A 20697-nucleotide genomic window follows, 5' to 3' on the forward strand; every position below is an offset into this window, starting at 1 on the left:
GGCTTCACAAGTGGTAAAGCAGGTCTGCAGGTGTCTATCTTTCTCTCCCCCACTCTATCTTCCCCTCCTCTCTCCATTTCTCTCTGTCCTATCCAACAACAACAACAATAATAATAATACTACAACAACAACAAAGGGCCAACAAAAGGGAATAAATAAATAAATAAAATGATTAAAAAAAAAAAAAAGACGGGGTCGGGCGGTGGGTTAAGCACATGTGGCGCAAAGCACAAGAACCGGCCGTAGGGATCCCGGTTCGAGCCCCTGGCTCCCCACCTGCAGGGGAGTCGCTTCACAGGCGGTGAAGCAGGTCTGCAGGTGTCTATCTTTCTCTCCCCCTCTCTGTCTTCCCCTCCTCTCTCCATTTCTCTCTGTCCTATCCAACAACGAACAACATCAACAATGGTAATAATAATAACCACAACGAGGCTGCAACAACAAGGGCAACAAAAGGGGGAAAAAATGGCCTCCAGGAGCGGTGGATTCATGGTGCAGGCACCGAGCCCAGCAATAACCCTGGAGGAAAAAAAAAAAAAGAGACAGTGGGGACCAGTCGGTGGTGGCACACCTGCTTAAACACACACGCTACAATGCACAGAGACCCAAGTTCAATAACTGCAGCAGACTTCCTTTCTCACATAATGATAATGCACGTTGATTCTACATTGCTGCTATCTGGGGTTAGTTGATTAGTAAGAAATAGATAGTTGACATTGAATTCAAATTCCTTAAAAGGGCTCCAGGGTTGCGGGGAGGAGGGCCAAGGAGGTGACTCAGCAGATAGCGAGATTATTGTGTGTGCACAAGGCCGTGTTTGATAGCTGGCACTGCATATGTCTGAGCTGTGTTCTCCTCTACCTCTCTCGTAAAATTAAGTTAATAATGTGCCAGATGTGCATTGGCATGGGAAGCATCCCACCTCACAGTTTATGTGATGATGTGTCGCCTGAAGCCAGCCAAGAGTCAGTGGGGTGGGCTCTTAAGAGAAGCTGTGTGTCAAACCCTTAGTGGTGGGTTCGGTGTGGAACTAAACCCTGGAATTGTGCAGTCTCCAAAACCACTGTTAACCAGGAGCAAGGGCCCAGGTTTGAGCCCCCATTCATAAGAGGTGAAGTCGGTCTGTGGGTGTCTTTCTCTCCCCTTTCTGTATAAGTACCGCGCGCTAACCGATTGCGCCACTGGAGCTCTTCTCTCCCCTTTCTATCTCCTCAACTTCTCTCTGTCCTAGCAAATAAAATAAAGGGTGGGGGGAGAGGAAAACATGGCTGCTAGGAACAGTGGATTTGTAGTGCCGGCACTGAGCCCAAGCAGTAACACTGGTGGCAATAAAAGTAAAGAAATACATATAATATAATATGTAGGTATATTAACCGTAAATGAAAAATGGCTTGTGATAAAAGAAAACCAAAGAATGGGAGACAAAGAAGCTGTGTCCCACACCCAGATCAAAGGCTCTGCCTTCCCAGACCCTTGTCTGGGACAGTCAGCCATCAATAATCGATACCTATCACTTAAGACTTGCAAACTGCATCCAAGACTTACTTTCTTACTAGCGTATATTAAATTTTAATCCATCTATCCATTGATTTCATTTATTTAACAAATGTGTACTGCATTTTTTATTATAGGTAAGAAATGTAAGTAAGTTCTCAGGAGTCAGAAGGGGGAAAAAAAATGATGAAGTTAGGGAACTCCTCGTCTGTCCAAGACTGTGTGTGACCGGCTTTTTGTAGACAAGGGGGCAAAGTCTGAGGTATGTGCTGGACATGATGTTCCAGACTCTGAGGTCTGGATGGACGTGGAGTTCCAGAAACCTTAAGTTATGTTCATTTACTTACTGTGGCAATTGGAGCCTGAAAATAATATGAATTTATGAATTGACTCAACCCAAAGGCAGTTTTGCACAATAAATCTGAAAGAATTGAGAAAGAAAATTTGAGAGTCAAACTCAAGGGACATGTCCTACTTGATAGCACACACAAAAATCATTTCCATGTTGATTATGGAGTGAGAGGCAAAATAATTCAAGTCTTGAGATTATAAGAGAGAGTATCTTTGTGATCTGTTGAGGGAAGTATTTGTTAAACAAGTTAGAAGAATATAATTAATTTGAAATTATTGATAGGTTGGGCTCCATTACAATTGGGGGTGTTTATTTATTGGAAAACAGCATAAAGACAGTAAAAAGGGGTGAGGGAGATAGCATAATGGTTATGCAAAGGAGCTCTCATGCTCGAGGCGCCACGGTTTCAGGTTCAATCCTCCACACCACCATAAGCGAGGGCTGAACAGTGCTCTGGTAAAATAATGATGATAATAAGAGTAGTAATAATGAATAAAGACCTACTTTTGGGACCAGGTAGTGGTCCACCTAGTTGAATGTACACATTACAGTGCAAAAGATGCCGGGTTCAAGCTTCTGGTCCCTGCCTAGTGGTGAAGCAGTTCTGTAGGTTTCTCTCTTTCTCTCTCCCTATTTTCCCTCCTCTCAATTTCTCTCTGTACTATCTGTAGAGTATAGATTATTATAGAACATTCATACAAATCAATAAAAACAAACAGCAAACCCAGTTGCAAGAAAGACTAAATCAAAAACAAATCAGTGGGACTACATCAAATTGAAAAGCTTCTGCACAGCAAAAGAAACCATCACTCAAATGAAGAGACCCCTCACAGAATGGGAGAAGATCTTTATATGCCATACATCAGACAAGAGACTAACAACCAAAATATATAAAGAATTCACTAAATTTAGCAACCAAAAAACAAATGACCCAATCCAAAAGTGGGCAGAGGATATGAACAGAATATTCACTGCAGAAGAGATCCAAAAGGCAAAAAAAACATGAAACTGCTCCAGGTCACTGATTGTCAGAGAAATTCAAATAAAGACAAGAATGAAATACCACCTTACCCCGTGAGAATATCATACATCAAAAATGACAGCAGCAACAATTGCTGGAGAGGTTGTGGGGACAAAGGAACCCTCCTGCAATGCTGGTGGGAATATAAATTGGTCCAACCTCTGTGAAGACCTCATGGTTGAGAATTCAATGCTTTATCCGCTGCCCCACCTTCTGGACCACTAAAAAAAAATTTTTTTTTATTCAGCTAAAAGGTCACAGAGCTTAGGCAGTTGTGGCTGTATTGTCTTATTGTAAAGGGTACAGATTAGCATCAGCCAAATGAAACACACAGGACAATGTCTAAGAGGGTCTCAAATACAGAGCCTCTGTGCCCACTCCCCAGGGAATCAGAGTAGGTTGTCTCCCTCCCTCCTGACACATCAACAGGTTCACCAGCAGGGCATTTCACTGGATTGCCGCATGCAGGGTTGTTTTTTTTTTAATTTATTTATTTTTCCTTTTGTTGCCCTTGTTTTTTATTGTTGTTGTAGTTATTGATGTCGTCGTCATTAGATAGGACAGAGAGAAATGGAGAGAGGAGGGGAAGACAGAGGGGGAGAGAAAGATAGACACCTGCAGACCTGCTTCACTGCCTGTGAAGCGACTCCCCCATGCAGGGATTTTTATTGAATCTAATTACAAAGGCAGGGCTGATTGAATCAGTCACCCAGCAGCTGAGCTCAATGATTTCCAAGCTCTCCTCCCCAGAGGTAGGTAGGGCTCAGAGCTTCAACCCTCTAGTCACCCGATTATTTTTTTTCATTGACCATCCCCATCCTGAGTCATCTGAGCTTAAACCTCAGTAATAATCCAAGGGGTTCACGAATAAACAGAGAAATAAATACACCTCTTACTCTGAAACTACTATGGTTCCCTTACCAGTAGCCAGGACCAAGGTCAGCCAAATTCAGTACTGTCACCCAAGAGATCAACTGTTAGAAGGTGTATCAGGCCTGGGTGCTGGCACACCCAGTTAGTGTGGCACGGACAACACCATGCACAAGAGCCCTGCTCCCACCTGCAGGGGGGGATGCTTCGTGAGCAGTGAAGCAGGTCTGCAGGTGTCTCTCTTCCACTATAACTCTTCCTCCCCAATCAGTCTCTCTCTGTCCTAGCCAGTAAAACAGGAAGAAGAAAAAGGGGAGTCGGGCTGTAGCACAGCGGGTTAAGCACAAGGACCTGCATAAGGATCCTGGTTCAAGCCCTGGCTCCCCACCTGCAGGGGTGTCGCTTCACAAGCGGTGAAACAGGTCTGCAGGTGTCTATCTTTCTCTCCCTCTCTCTGTCTTCCCCCTCCCCTCTCCATTTCTCTCTGTCCTATCCAACAACAATGACAACAATAATAACTACAACAATAAAACAACAAGGGCAACAAAAGGGAATAAATAAAAATAAATATATAAAAAAATATTTTAAAAAAAAGAAAGAAGAAAAAGAAAAAAATTTTCTTTATGTAGTGGCAGCACCAGGCTTGTGGTAACCTTGGTGACAAGTATATGTGTGTGTGTGTGTGTGTGTGTGTGTGTGTGTGTGTGTATAATAGCCTGAAAGCTATAACTTTTTAAGCTTTTAATTTTTTATCATATTTATTTATTGGATAGAAACAGAAATTGAAAAGGATGGGGGAGGTAGAGAGGGAGACAGACACCTGCAGCACTGCTTCACCACTTGCAAAGCTTTCCCTTTGTAGATGGGGACTGGGGGCTCAAACCTGGGTCCTTGTGCATTGTAACATGCGCGCTCAACCAGGTGCACCACCACCTGGCCCCCAAAGCTATGACTTCTTCAATATTTCAATGACAGCAATCACTTTGCTCACCCACTTCAAGGATTTTTAAAACATCTTTTGCTTCCTCCAACAGACTCAGCAAGCGGAGTAGCAGATCCCGGAGCCTCTTTCAGACGTGAGGTGAGAGTCGGGGTACACTGCCAGGGCTTTCAGGCATCCCTGTCGGGGCTCTACAGGAGGCAGGGTGGAGAGCACGGTTCTGGAGTCACTCTGAGGGACTGCAGTCTTGATTCTGTGTGGCACAGAGCAAATGACTCAGCGTCTTTGTGTCTTAGCGTCCTTCTCTGGAAAAAGAAGGTGATAATGAGTGGTGGTCAGAATGAATCAAAAAAGCATGACGGGGGCCAGCTGGTGGCACACCTGGTTAAGCACTCACATTGCAATATGCAAGGACCCAGGTTCAAGACTCTGGTTCCCACCTGCAGGGGGAAAGCTTCATTAGTGGTGAAGCGGGGCTGCAGGTGTCTTTTATCTCTCTCCTTCTCAGTCTCCCCCTTCCCTCTCAATTTCCGTCTCTAATTTTTTAAAAAAGCAAGACATATAATAAGCACTCAAGTAGTGTGAGTTTTCTTTTTTTTTTAATATGAGGAAATTTTTTAAATGATAGATAAAATATTTTAGTTGAAAAGAACCCTGGAGACCCACCAATTTCAGACATCACTTTGCTGAGGAGGAAACTGATCCAAGTGAGATCAGGTCATCTGTCACGGTGACATCACGGGGAGGCGAGAGCTAGGCCTGAGGAACTTTCCTGCCAAGGCTTCACCCACCTCCTGTGTTGCTTGTTCTATCTGCTGGGTACATCTGCAGATGTTTTTGCTTTAGTATTAGGGGAGGGGAGGGCACTGGTTGGTTGGCTGGCTTTCCAAGTCGGCCTTTGATGTATTTAATTTATTGTGATGTCTTGTGTTTACAACCTGTCCTGTCTCATTGTGGCTGAGGACTGCAGCTGAGCTAGGTCAGCCATGCCTCATAAAGCCCCTTTTATTGATACATCTGAGTCACCATTAGAAAATGTCAAGGGAGACCAATTAATGACAAAATTGATTTCTGAACCATACCTCCTGGTAGAAGTGCTCAGAAATTCCCCATCCCACCCCCCCCATTGTTGGTTTTTTGTTTGTTGTTTTCTAGCTCTACAATGTTTGTTTTTTTTTAAGAGTTTATTTATCTGTTAATGTGAGGGGAACAAACCAGATTAGCACCTTGGCATATGATGTGCTGGCAACCAAACTTGGGACTTCACTCCTGCAAGTCCTGTACTGCAATTCTGCGTCCCCTCGTAGGCTCCTTTAAGATACTGTTTTGTTTTACATGATGTGAAGACACCTTAGATCACTTGGAACTTGAAAAGTGTTAGGTGTGGCACTGCGAATGAATTTAGGGCACCTGCCATACTACTGTGTAATCTCACTGATCCAATTTTATATTGTTGTTGTTGTTATTATTATTATTTTGAGAGAGGGGCTACCACAGCATCTGCTCTGTAATCCATGGTCCATGTGGTGCTGGGGGTCTGAGCTCAGAATCTCACATATAGTAAGCCATGCACTATCCACCAGTGCTCCATGTTTGCTCGTTTGTTTTTGTTATTGTTATTTGTTTTCTTTTTTTTTTATTTTTCTTTATTTTACCAGAGCACTGCTCAGCTCTGGCTAATAGCAGTACAGGGGATTGAACCTGGGACCTTAGAGCCTCAGGCACGAGACTCTTTTTGTATGACCATTATGCTGTCTACCTCTGCCTGTTGTTTGTTTTCTATCTGAGTTTGTTTTTTTAAATGCAAAGGTCTTTTTAAAAAGTTTTTTATTATCTTTATGTATTTATTGGATAGAGACAGCCAGATATTGAGAGGAAGGTGGGGATAGAAAGGGAGACAGATGGGAGTTGGGCGGTAGGGCAGCGGGTTAAGCACACGTGGCGCAAAGCGCAAGGACCGGCTTAAAGATCCTGGTTTGAGCCCCCAGCTTCCCACCTTCAGGGGAGTCACTTCACAAGCGGTGAAGCAGGTCTGCAGGTGTCTTTCTCCCCCCCCATCCTCCCCTCCTCTCACCATTTCTCTTATTAACGACATCAATAACTACAACAATAATAACTACAACAACAATTAAAAAAAAAAAAGGGCGGCGAGTCAGACGGTAGCACAGCTAGTTAAGCGCAAGTGGCGCAAAGAGCAAGGACCGGCTTAAGCATCCCAGTTCACCGGCTTAAGCATCCTGGTTCGAGCCCCCGGCTCCCCACCTGCAGGGGAGTCACTTCACAAGTAGTGAAGCAGGTCTGCAGATGTCTTATCTTTCTCCCCCCCCCCCCGACACATCTTCCTTCCCCTCCTTTCTCCATTTCTCTCTGTCCTATACAACGACGACGACGACGACATCAAAGGCAACAAAAGGGAAGATAAATAAAAAGAAAAAAAATTTTAAAAAGAGAGGGAGAGAGACACCTGCAGCCCTGCTTCACCACTGGCAAAGCTTTCCCCTGCAGCTGGGGGCTGAACCCAGGTCCTTGTGCACTGTAACATGTGCACTCAACTAGGTGTGCCACCACCTGGGCCCTCTATCCGAATTTTGTATAGCTTGCTGGTTTTTATTTTTATTTTACATAATAATTACATATGCATACTCCATATCAGTCATAAAAATTATATTTTGTATATAAAGTATTATATTTTGTATTAAATATTTGCACACATTTGCATATATGTTTATTTTATATGTACATTGACATATACAATATGATATGGCATAGAATATGTGATACAATATATAACAATAGCTGTGATAAATAAGAATGATTTAATTCAATTTTATGGGTTTTTGATTTTTAAATATTTATTCCCTTTTGCTGCCCTTGTTGTTTTATTGCTGTAGTTATTATTGTTGTTATTGATGTCATCATTGTTGGATAGGACAGAGAGAAATGGAGAGAGGAGAGGAAGACAGAGGGGGAGAGAAAGACACCTGCAGACCTGCTTCACCGCCTGTGAAGCAACCCCTCTGCAGGGGGGGGAGCCAGGGGCACCAACCGGGATCCTTAACGCCGGTCCTTGGGCTTCACACCACCTATGCTTAACCTGCTGCGCTACCGCCCAACTCCCAATTTTATGGTTTTTTAACATATGTATTTTTCACTTTAATGAGAGAGAGAGAGAAAAACCAGAGCACTACTTACCTCTTGATTTGGTAGTGTTGGAGATTGAACCTGAGACCTCTGGGACCTTAGGCATGCAAGTCTTGTGTAAGCCATTGTGCTCTCTCCCCAGCTTCATTCAATTTTAAATCACTCTGGCAAGGAGGTGGTATTATCCCTATTAACATCGATGAGGAAACTGAGATTGGATAATTTGACTGACGCTTGTTGTGTTGATATAGTATGATATGAAAACGCATGCAAACGCCACTGTGCCTTGTCAAATTGTATGTGGCAGTGAGCTAGTAATAATAGCTTTCAGGATTTATGATGGGCTTTTAACTAAGGAGAAAATGCTGACTGATAGACTTATTCTCTATGAGCCAGCTTATATAAGAATAGTTGTCAGGCTTTGGATAACTTTGTTTATCAAAAATACTTTAGAAAAAAAGTTTTCATTGCCACCAGTATTATTGCTGTAGCTCAGTGCCTCCATGATGAATCCACTGCTCCTAGTAGCCATTCTTATCCTTTTTTCCTTCTTTCTTTTACTTGATAGGACAGAGAGAAATTGAGAGAGGAGTGATCTGGGAAATGGCACAGTGGATAAAGCATTGGACTCTCAAGCATAAGGTCTTGAGTTAAATCCTCAGCAATACATGTACCAGAGTGATGTCTGGTTCTTTCTCTCTCTCTCTCCCTTCCTAAGTTTTTCTTTTTTTTTTTTTTTATTTAAGAAAGGATTAATTAACAAAGCCATAGGGTAGGAGAGGTACAATTCCACACAATTCCCACCACCCATTCTCCATATCCCACCCCCTCCCCCGATAGCTTTCCCATTCTCTAGCCCTCTGGGAGCATGGACCCAGGGTCATTGTGGGTTGCAGAAGGTAGAAGGTCTGGCTTCTGTAATTGCTTCCCCGCTGAACATGGGCGTTGACTGGTCAGTCCATGCTCCCAGTCTGCCTCTCTCTTTCCCTAGTAGGGTGGGTCTCTGGGGAAGCTGAGCTCCAGGACACATTGGTGGGGTCTTCAGTCCAGGGAAGCCTGGCTAGCATCCTGATGACATCTGGAACCTGGTGATTGAAAAGAGAGTTAACATACGAAGCCAAACAAGTTGTTGAGCAATCATGGACCCAAAGCTTGGAATAGTGGAGAGGAAGTGTTAGGGGGATACTCACTGCAAACTCTAGTGTACTTCTGCTTTCAGGTATATATTTTGCAGTAGTTTACGGATACGTGTGAACATATGCTCTCTCTCACAGAAACTGGTGTATAGCTAGGTTTTGGGACTTTGTTAGAAAGTGAACCACCTGAATACTATGCAGCTATCAAGAACAATGAACCCACCTTCTCTGACCCATCTTGGACAGAGCTAGAAGGAATTATGTTAAGTGAGCTAAGTCAGAAAGATAAAGATGAGTATGGGATGATCCCACTCATCAACAGAAGTTGACTAAGAAGATCTGAAAGGGAAACTAAAAGCAGGACCTGACCAAATTGTAAGTAGGGCACCAAAGTAAAAGCCCTGTGGTGAGGGGTAGACATGCAGCTTCCTGGGCCAGTGGGGGGTGGTAGTGGGTGGGAGGGATGGGTCACAGTCTTTTGATGGTGGGAATGGTGTTTATGTACACTCCTAGCAAAATGTAGACATATAAATCACTAGTTAATTAATATGAGAGGGGGGAAATCAATTGTATGTCTCAAAGTTTTTCAAAACACAGACTGAATCTTTTTAATATATAGGCTGTGTATTTGATATACGGACTCTCTCAAAAGCCTAGACCAAGTAGATTAGAAGCATCCAATAGCACAGCTATATACAAGATACTGGGTACTGTACAGCAAACCATAATAAAAGGACTTTTCAAAGTTAACCCAATTACCAAATAATGTGATGATAACATTAACTATCGATTGTCTTTTTGAACCCTAAGACAGCAGGAACCTCACATCTCCACTATAGAGCCCCTACTTCCCCCAGTCCTGGAACCCTTGGATAGGGCCCACTTTCCCGTATGCCTCTCCCAATCCATATCAAATAATATTGCATCCACCGATCACAACCTAACCAATGCAACGATTGCCACCTCAACATGCTTCACTTCAGACTGTGTCCAGAGACTTCACGTGTGGAATGACAACCCTTCAGCTTCATTACTCGGATGAGACCTTTCCTTTTATAGTACACTCTAATTTCATCTCAGGTGGTTCACTTTCTAACAAAGTCCCAAAACCTAGATATACGCCAGTTTCTGTGAGAGAGAGCTTATGTTCACACGTATCCATAAACTACTGCAAAATATATACCTGAAAGCAGAAGTACACTAGAGTTTGCAGTGAGTACCTCCCTAACACTTCCTCTCCTCTATTCCAAGCTTTGGGTCCATGATTGCTCAACAACTTGTTTGGCTTTGTATGTTAACTCTCTTTTCAGTCACCAGGTTCCAGATGTCATCAGGATGCCGGCCAGGCTTCCCTGGACTGAAGACCCCACCAATGTGTCCTGGAGCTCCGCTTCCCCAGAGACCCACCCTACTAGGGAAAGAGAGAGGCAGACTGGGAGTATGGACCGACCAGTCAACGCCCATGTTCAGCGGGGAAGCAATTACAGAAGCCAGACCTTCTACCTTCTGCAACCCTCAATGACCCTGGGTCCATGCTCCCAGAGGGATAGAGAATGGGAAAGCTATCAGAGGAGGGGGTGGGATATGGAAAATGGGTGGGAATTGTGTGGAATTGTACCCCTCCTACCCTATGGTTTTGTTAATTAATCCTTTCTTAAATTAAAAAAAAAATTTTTTTAAAGAAAAAAAAAGTGAACCACCTGAGATGGAATTAGAGTATACTATGAAAGGAAAGGTCTCACCCGAGTAATGAAGCTGAAGGGTTGTCATTCCACACGTGAAGTCTCTGGACACAGTCTGAAGTGAAGCATGTTGAGGTGACAATCGTTGTGTTGGTTAGGTTGTGATCGGCAGATGCAATATTATTTGATATGGATTGGGAGAGGCATACGGGAAAGTGGGCCCTATACAATGGTTCCAGGACTGGGGGAAGTAGAGGCTCTATAGTGGAGATGTGAGGTTCCTGCTGTCTTAGGGTTCAAAAAGACAATCGATAGTTAATGTTATCATCACATTATTTGGTAATTGGGTTAACTTTGAAAAGTCCTTTTGTTAGGGTTTGCTGTACAGTACCCAGTATCTTGTATATAGCTGTGCTATTGGTTGCTTCTGATCTACTTGGTCTAGGCTTTTGAGAGAGTCTGCATATCAATTGCAGTTCATATATTGAGAAAAGATTCAGTCTGTGTTTTGAAAAACTTCGAGACATACAATTAATTTTCCCCCTCTCGGATTAATTAACTAGTGATGTATATGACTACATTTTACTAGGAGTGTACATAAACACCATTCCCACCACCAAAAGACTGTGACCCATCCCTCCCACCCACTCCCACCCCACCCCCCACTGTCCCAGGAAGCTGCGTGTCTACCCCTCACCACAGGGTTATTACTTTGGTGCCCTACCCTTCCTACGTTTTTCATTAATTAATAAATAAAATCTTTTTAAAAAATTGAGAGGAGAGAGTGAGTTAGAGAAGGAAAGAGGAAGAGAGGCACTTGCAGTACTGGTTTACCACTCCTGAAGCTTCTCCCCTGCAGGTGGGGACTGGGTTCTTGAAACTGAGTCCTTGTTCATGGTAACTTGTGTCCTCAACCTGGTGTGCCAGCATGAAGCCCCAGTACCTTCCAGATTTTATGGGTAAATTTAACTCCCTGAAACACACATGGATTCATTTGTTGACTAGTTGTTGTTTTTTTAAACTCTATTTAAAGATATATATTTTTTCTATTTATTTTGTTTAGAGACAGATATTGAGAGGAAAGGGGAGATAGGGAAAGAGAGACACCGGCAGCCCTGCTTCAACACTCATGAAACCTCCCCCTGCAGGTGGGGCCCAGTGGCTTGAACCCAGGGCCTTACCCACTGTGATGTGTGCACTTTACCAGGTGCGCCACCGCCCTGCTCCTGCTAACAGAGCACAGTGTCACACTTAGAAGTGGGCAGCAGCAGGCCTCGCTTTGCCTGCCATCTGCTCGTTCTGTGTAATGAAGCTACCGATTGTCATCTGAAGGCATCCCTGGCCAGAGGGAGAGTGAGCCTCCCAGGCTGCAGGTCTAACAGTTGATGCACCTCCCAGCCACCAGGCTTAAGCCAGGCCCACACGTGGGAAGGAAGCTGTGAATGGTCAGGGCGAGCACACTGACTCCACACTGTAACTGCATTCTCTGTTTGTCCTAGGGAAGGATGCTGCCTTCTCCACAGAAGCACCGTTTCCAGGACTGGCTGTGCCCTGCTGATCCACGCAGAGCGTGTGTGCTGCCTGCCCCCACTGCATGGGGTGTCAGTGCACATTTGTGGGCCTTAGTGCGTTTCTGATCCTGATGCCGTGCTCAGCCCTATGGGTAAGGTGTCTGGAGGGCCTGTGTGCTTTCAGTTAAAAACATCCTGGCCTTTGTCAGCTCTTACCGGCTACCAGAGTTTGTTTCCAAATGGCATTCCATAAGCAAAACTGGGCAGCTTCATCTTGCATTCAGTTGTCTCTACGTGTTCTAACTGTGCTGGAGAACACTTATACCTGCTTCAATGTGTTGATGTGAATAATATTAAATATCAGAATTATTTAAATCATGGCATTGTTTCTGAGAAGTTGAGAAATTACCATATACATTTACAACCCAATGACTTTTGTATTTTATTTTTCAAAATAAAAGCTCTAATGTGAAGCATTTTTGGTTATTTGCATGTCTTTATTGCTGTAGTTTCAGACAGTTACATGATAAATCAGACGGTCACATGATAAGTCAACTTTTTTTTCAGTTGGTATCTTCAGTGTGCATCATAATTCCTTCCTTTCCTTCCTTTTTTTTTTTTTTAATTTTTTTTAATGACAAAATAAGAGAGGCCAAAGCTCTGTTCAGCTCTGGCTTCTGGTGGTGCTGTGGATTGAACCTGGGACTTTGGAGCCTCAGGCATGAAAGTCTGAGAGTATGGATCAACCTGCCAATGCCCATATCCAACAGAGAAGCAATTACAGAAGCCAGAACTTCCACCTTCTGTGCCCCAAAAAGAATTTTGATCCATACTCCCAGAGGGGGAAAATGACAGGGAAAGATGAGCAGAGGGCTCTGAACCCCAATTCCATGGGAACCTGAAACATTTACCACCAGAAATCTGTTTTTATACCATCACTGAAAAGGAATCTGGGGGCTGGGTGGTGGCGCACCTGGCTGAGCGCACATATTACAGTGCACAAGGACCCAGGTTCGAGCCCCTAGTGCCCACCTGCAGGGGGAAAAGCTTCATGAGTGGGGAAGCAAGGACTGTAAGTGTCTCTCTCTCTCCTTTTATCTCCCCCTTCCTTCTCAATTTCTGGCTGTCTCTATCCAATAAGTAAATAAAGATAATTTAAAAAAAAAAGAAAAGTAATCTGGAGAACACCAGAGGAAATTAGGCACTGTTTGACTTATCTGAGAGAGAAGAGGAAAAAAGGAAGGATATTGAGAAGTAGTAACAGGTGTAGGTGTGACTTAGAATGAAAATGAAGGGTGGTTCAGGAGGTGGCACAGTGGATAAAGCACTGGACTCTAAAGCATGAGGTCCTGAGTTCAATCCCCAGCAGCTCATGTACCAGAATGATGTCTGGTTCTTTCTTTCCTATAATTTCTCATGAATAAATAATTAAAATCTTTTTAAAAAAATGAAAATGAAGGTAGGACCATAGAAGTCAAAATGGGGTAAAATACAGATACAAATAGACAGGCACACAGACAGACAGACAATCAACCCATATCTGTGACCTGAGGAAAAACTATTGTAGCTTCTGCTGGAGAGGGAGGAGGACACAGAACTCTGGTGGTGGGAATGGTGGGAATTATACCCCTGTTATAATGTTGTAGATCAACTTAAATCACAAATTTAAAAAAATTGTAGAAAAGAAGGGAAAATGTGATGGGAGCTGGGTGGTGGTGCAGCCAACAGAGAGTACATGTTACAGCACTCAGGGACCCAGGTTCAACACCACCCCCACCTGCAGGGGGGAGTCTTCACAAGCAGTGGAGCAGGCTACAGGCCTCTCCTGCCCCGCTCTCCCCCATCTCTCCTTGCTTCTCTCTGTCTCTATCATAATTTAAAATAAAATGTAACCAAAATGTTTTTAAACGAGGACAGTCTGAGTGATCACTTAGTGAAGTAGTCATTTGAGTAACAGGCCAGAGATTCTGATGATCCAGGCCCATTTCCATGTTGAAATTCAGTGCCCATAATCAGGTACCAGGGGATGGCTCACCAGGTATATCCTCCCCACCCCATCCCACTCCCCCCCCCTTTTTTTTTTTCTAATTCCAATATCACTTTATAAAAGAATGTTGATTCACAGGATTTTTGTTGTTACAAGTGTACATTTCCCTGTAGAGGGCAAACTTTACTATGTGCAAGGACCTAGGGTTGAGCCCTTGGCCACCACATGGACACACCTGCATGGGTGAGGCAGAAAGGAAGGAAGGAAGGAAGGAAGGAAGGAAGGAAGGAAGGAAGGAAGGAAGGAAGGAAGGAAGGAAGGAAGGAAGGAAGGGAGAAAGGGCAGGAGGAAGGAAGGAAAAGAAAAGAAAAAGGAAGGGAGAGAGAAAGGGAGGGAGGGAGGAGAGAAGGGAGAGAGAGATTTAAGGGGAGTTGGAAGGAAGGAAAAGAAAAAGGAAGGGAGTGGCCCAGGAGGTGGCGCAGTGGATAAAGCATCAGACTCTGAAGCATGAGGTCCTGAGTTCAATCCCTGGCAGCACATGTACCAGAGTAATGTCTGGTTCTTTCTCTCCTTCTCTCTCTTTCTCCTTCTTAATGAATAAATAAATAAATTCTTTAAAAAAAGAAAAAGGAAGGGAGAGAGAAAGAGAGAGGGTGGGAGGGAGGAAGGAAGGAAGGGAGAGAGAGAGAGAGAAAGATTTAAGGGGAGTTTCCAGGAACGATAGAATCATGCAGGCGTGGAGTAAGAGTAAAAACAAAAACCCCTCATAATCCCGCTCTAAGGCAGGTTCTTTTAGATCTCACATTTTACAGGAGGATGAACACTGGCTCAGGGAAATCAAGTACGTGGTCCACCTAGTAATTCTAGAGCTGTCTGGCTCCAGAGCCTCAACTCTTAACTACTATGCTCTACCTCTTCATCACCTCCTAGAATAGAAACTGGTTGTTAGCATTCAATAAGTATTTAAGTTCCTCCTTTGTGCTTGGTAATTTGTTAGGTGTAACTAAGTGTACCAACAAGTGCAGACGGATTGCTGCTACTGCCAATTTCATTCAATATATTTGAATGAAATTAAATTTTAAGGGTTTATTTATGTGCGCAAGAGAGAGAGAAGACAGAGTCAGAGCACATGCAATATTGGGAACTGAACTCTGGACCTCATGCTTGAGTGTCCAATATTCTGTCCACCGTGCCACTTCTCCAAACACTGCTCCACCATTCATGGACTTCTGCTCATTTTGGTTTTTGTTGCCCACATGTGGTGCTGGGGATAAACTCTACTGCCAGCCTTGGGAATTTATGATTTTGATGAAAAATCAAGAAAATATACTTGAAACAATAATTCAAACTCTTAACAAGACATAGTATTTTTTTTATTTATAAAAAGGAAGCATTGACAAAACCATAGGATAAGAGGGGTACAACTCCACACAATTCCACCACCAGATCTCCGTATCTCATCCCCTCTCCTGATAGCTTTCCTATTTTTTTTTTTTTGCCTCCAGGGTTATTGCCAGGGCTCGGTGCCTGCACTACGAATCCACTGCTCCTGGAGACCATTTTTTCCCCTTTTGTTGCCATTGTTGTTGTTTTTTTATCATTGTTGTGGTTATTATTATTGTTGTTGTTGTCATTGGATAGAACAGAGAGAAATGGAGAGAGGAGGGGAAGATAGAGAGGGAGAGAGAAAGATAGACACCTGTAAATCTGCTTCACCACCTGTGAAGCAACTCCCCTACAGGTGGGGAGCCGGGGGCTCAAACCCAGACCCTTACACTGGTCCTTGAGCTTCAAGCAAAATGCGCTTAACCTGCTGCACTGCTAGCTGGTTCCCAGCTTTCCTATTCTTTAACCCTCTGGGAGTATGGACCCAAGGTCATTGGCTTCTGTAATTGCTTCCCTGCTAAACATGGGCGTTGACAGGTCAATCCATACTCCCAGCCTGACTCTCTCTTTCCCTAGTAGGGTGGAGCTCTGGGGAAGTGGAGCTCCAGGACACTTTTGTGGGGTTGTCTGTCCAGGGAAGTCTAGTCAGCATCCTGCTAGCATCTGGAACCTGGTGTCTGAAAAGAGAGTTAACATACAAAGCCAAACAAATTGTTGAACAATCACGAAACTAAAGGCTGGAATAATGCAGATGAAGAGTTGGGGGGGGTCCTCCATTTTGTAGATAGTTAGTAGGCATATTTTAGTTATATTCCAAAGGGCCTGTGGCTATACTAGTTGTTTGTTTTTTGTTTGTTTGTTTTGTTTTTTACCCCTGAGCCTGAAATCTGATATGCAGGTGGATCCAAGTTATTGTCTGGGGAGATGATGTCATGGCTGGAAAAGGAACAGAAAGCTGGATCAGGGAAGATCCCTAATATGGGAAAGGGTATAAATATTGTTGACTGTAAACCCCATCAATTTGATGTGATCTGGGGCCCATATTCAGCTTAGGAGCCTATGTGACCTCTGCATCCCTGTAGATCTGAGCTCACATTCTGTGGTCATGAGTAGGAACATTCCAAGCTGCCCCAGTATTGACCCACCTTCCTCAGATGTAGCATAGAGTATGTTGTCCATCCTCCCTTCAGAGGATGGAACATTCTCTATCGTTGTTGATCGAAGTTGAGGGCAAGGTCCTATGGGGGACCCACAAAGGGGTCTATTATGTTGTTCTTGATAGAGATGACCAGTAACAATGGAGAGAGGGATTTATTTGAGGTCTAACCCCATCATGTAAGACATAGTATTATCTCCCCAAAACTGACTGCTGGATAAGCAGTAGTCCAAGCAAAAATCCATTCGTTATTTCTCCCAACTCCTTACATCTAGAAAGCTGCAAATCCTGAAACTGTTGACTTTTTCCTCTGACAAGATCAGCATTTTGATAATTTGAGTTTCTTTTCCTGCTTATCTGTTACTGCCAAATTGTTTTCTATAGAGCCTTTACAATTTTGCATGAAGTAGGCCTCTCTTGATTATTCTGAATTGGGGACGGGATCTAAATCTATTTTGGATTTTTTTTTTTTTTGCCTCCAGGGTTATTGCTGCGGATCGGTGCCTGCACTACGAATCCACTGCTCCTGGAGGCCATTTTTTCCATTTATTGCTGTTGTTATTGCTGTTGGACAGGACAGAGAGAAATCGAGAGAGGAGGGGAAGACAGAGGGGGAAAGGGGAGACACCTAGAGACCTGCTTCACCACTTGTGAAGTGATCCCCCTGCAGGTGGGGATCTGGGGGCTCAAACCAGGATCCTTACATAGGTCCTTGCGCTTCGTGTTGTGCGCTTAACCCGCTGTACTACCATGCAACCCCCGTATTTTGGATTTTTTTTTTTTGCCTCCAGGGCTATTGCTGGGGCTCAGTGCCTGCACCATGAATCCACTGCTCCTGGAGGCCATTTTTTCCCCTTTTGTTGCCCTTGTTGTTGTAGCCTAGTTGTGGTTATTACTGTTATTGACATTCGTTGTTGGATAGGACAGAGAAATAGAGAGAGGAGGGGAAGACAGGGAGAGAAAGATAGACACCTACAGACCTACTTCACCGCCTGTGAAGCGACTCCCCTGCAGGTGGGGAGCCGTGGGCTCAAACCGGGACCCCTACGCTGGTCCTTGTGCCTTGAGCCACGTGTGTTTAACCTGCTGCGCCACTGTCCAACCCCCCCCCCCGCCATTTTGGATTTTTAAGTCTAACAGCAGTGCATAGTTAGAGAGAGAGAGACAGTAATGTTAGATATAAGTATAAATGACTTTGATTCTTCATTTGGAGTTTGTTGATAATAAAAACCCAAAGTTAAAAGAATTTCATAATAAAACTATTATTTTTTTCATAGTTTTGTACTATAGAAATGGCATCAGTGACTTTACCTGGAAAAGAAAACTTAAAATGCCCTCTACTGGTAAGACAAGAAATGACTACTGAAGCCTAGAAAATGCTTTCAAATTGAAGGAAATGTATTACAAAGCTTTCTCTGTACATATGTCAATTGCAATATAGTTTATGAAAACAAGAAAAATGGGGGAAATTTTAACAAAAGGATTGGCAAAGCAACTCGCTTGGATAGTGTGCTTGTTTTGTTATGTTTTGAGTCATCACATCTGTTGTGGTATCGTTCTTTATCTGTTTTTCTCTGAAAAAGTTCGTCTGGGAGTTGGGTAGTGGTGCACCGGGTTAAGCACACATAGTATGAAGCACAAGGACCTGCTCAAGGATCCTGGTTCAAGCCCCCGACTCCCCACCCACAGGGGGTCACTTCACAAGCTGTGAAGGTCTGCAGGTGCCTGTCTTTCTTTCCCCTATCTTCCCTTCCCCTCTCAATTTCTCCCTGTCATATTCAATAAAATGAGGGGATGCCTGTCAGCAGCAGTAGATTCATAGTGCCGGCACTGAGCCCCAGTGATAACCCTGGAGGAAAAAAAAAACAATTTTTAAAAAGTCATTCTGGAGCAGTGAAATCCCAGTTAAAAAAAAAAAAAGCAAATTTATTCAGCGGATTATGTGTGGTACATCCACATAATAAATTGTTATTCAGTTACTGATGATATAATATTGTAAGAAAGTAGTAACATGGAAAAATGTTCATTTGATACTAAGTAAAAAGTTGTGTTAGTGTTTTCACTAACACCACTTAGTGTTTTCATTGTTTTTATTATGCAACATATCAATAAGAGAAAGAGAAGGAGGGTGAGGGAGGGAGGGAGGGAGGGAGAAGCAGGAGGAGAGTCAAAATGAACCAGTGCATCACTCTGGAATATGTGATGCCATGTTCAAACTTGGGGCCTCATGCTTGAGAATTTGATGTTTTATCCATTGCACCATCTCCCAGGTCACTTTTTAGTAATGAAAGAATAGATCCAATAGTTAAATTGACAGGCAACAAAAGGACATGAATTGAAACTTTTAACAGTGGTATCTCTTTATGGTGGGTTTATGGGTATTATTACTGTTCTCTTTTTTATTTTATTTATAAAAAGGAAACATTTGGGAGTTGGACAGTAGCCCAGTGGGTTAAGCACACGTGGTGCAAAGCGCAAGGACTGGCATAAGGATCCCGGTTCGAGCCCCTGGCTCCCCACCTGTAAGGGAGTCACTGCACAGGCAGTGAAGCAGGTCTGCAAGTGTCTATCTTTCTCTCCCCCTCTCTGTCTTCCCTTCCTCTCTCCATTTCTCTCTGTCCTATCCAGCAACGATAACATCAGTAACAACAATAATAACTACAATAAAACAATAAGGGTGACAAAAGGGAATAAATATTAAAAATAATAATAATAATTAGAAAACATTGACAAACCATAGGATAAGACGGGTACAACTCCACACAATTCCCATTGTCAGAACTTCGTATCCCATCCTCTCCCCTGATAGCTTTCCTATTCTTTAACTCTCTGGGAGTATGGACCCAAGGTCATTGTGGGATGCAGAAGGTGGAAGGTCTGGCTTCTGTAATTGCTTCCCCACTGAACATGGGTGTTGGCAGATCAATCCATACTCCCAGTCTGCCTCTCTCTTTCCCTAATGGGGTGGGGCTCTGAGGAAATGGAGCTCTAGGACACATTGGTGGGGTTATCTGTCCAGGGAAGTCTGCTTGGCATATATTACTGTTTTCTTTCTCCTTAACTCTATTTTCAAAATATGCTATGATCAGCATATGTGGGTACTATTACTGTTTTCTTCTTTTTAACTCTTTTCAAAATATGCTATGATGTTTTAATAGAAGTTTGTATTTTTTAGAGATGGTGTGAAATTGAGCTCTTGATCGGAGGGTAGATAGAATAATGGTTATGCAAACAGACTCTCATGCCTGAGGCTCCAAAGTCCCAGGTTCAATCCCCTGCACCACCATAAACCAGAGCTGAAAAGTGCTCTGGTTAAAATGATAATAATAATAATAATAATAAAATAAATACAAAAAAATTAAAAATTAAAAAAAAATAAATTGAGCTCTTTAATCTTAAGATACACATGGACAAATGAGGCCCAGGAGGTGGTGTGCTTGGCTAAGTGTACACATTACAGTGCAGAAGGACCCAGAATCAAGTCCCTGCTCCCCACCTGCAGGGGGAAAGCTTCATGAGTAGTGAAGCAAGGCTTCAGGTGTCTCTCTGTCTCTTTCCCTCTCTCTGTCTCTGTTCCTCCTCTCAATTTCTCCCTGTATGAATCCAAATAATACAAATACATAAACAAAAATAAATCTTAAAAAAAATTAAAAACAGACAAATAGAGATTTAAAGTATCGCTGTGATTTACCCATAACTACTAGTTAACGTTCAGTTCCTTTATTTTAGCATAAATGTTATTGTTTAGTTAATTCTTTTGATGAAAAACTATGTAGTATTAATATTGAGTCATTGGAAAAGTTACGGTTTATTTTTTCTATGTTTTTCTTTTTTTTAATTTTGTAATCTTAATTTTATTATTTATTTATTTATTGGATATCCAGAAATTTGGAGGAAGGAGTAGCAATAGACAGAGACAAACAGATACCTGCAGCCCTGCTTCACCACTTGCAAAAATTTCCCCCTGCAGGTGATGACTGGGGGCTTGAACCCGGGTCCTTGCGCACTGTAACATGTACACTCA

General features: G+C 43.1%; 1 protein-coding gene across 2 annotated transcripts in view; it reads left to right on the forward strand.

The window, feature by feature from the left end:
• The window catches only part of TPST1 (tyrosylprotein sulfotransferase 1), a 94464-nt gene extending 81844 nt beyond the window's left edge, over window positions 1–12620 (forward strand). For both annotated transcript variants that reach the window (XM_060173135.1, XM_007530057.3), the window contains exons 5-6: window positions 4769–4815; window positions 12133–12620. In XM_060173135.1, the coding sequence (XP_060029118.1) occupies window positions 4769–4786 (18 nt within the window). In that variant the 3' untranslated portion in view covers window positions 4787–4815; window positions 12133–12620. The remainder of the gene's footprint in view (window positions 1–4768; window positions 4816–12132) is intronic.
• Window positions 12621–20697: the final 8077 nt, after the last annotated feature.

The sequence above is a fragment of the Erinaceus europaeus genome, chromosome 15 (assembly GCF_950295315.1).
Source record: "Erinaceus europaeus chromosome 15, mEriEur2.1, whole genome shotgun sequence".
In the NCBI taxonomy this organism is placed as follows: domain Eukaryota; kingdom Metazoa; phylum Chordata; class Mammalia; order Eulipotyphla; family Erinaceidae; genus Erinaceus; species Erinaceus europaeus.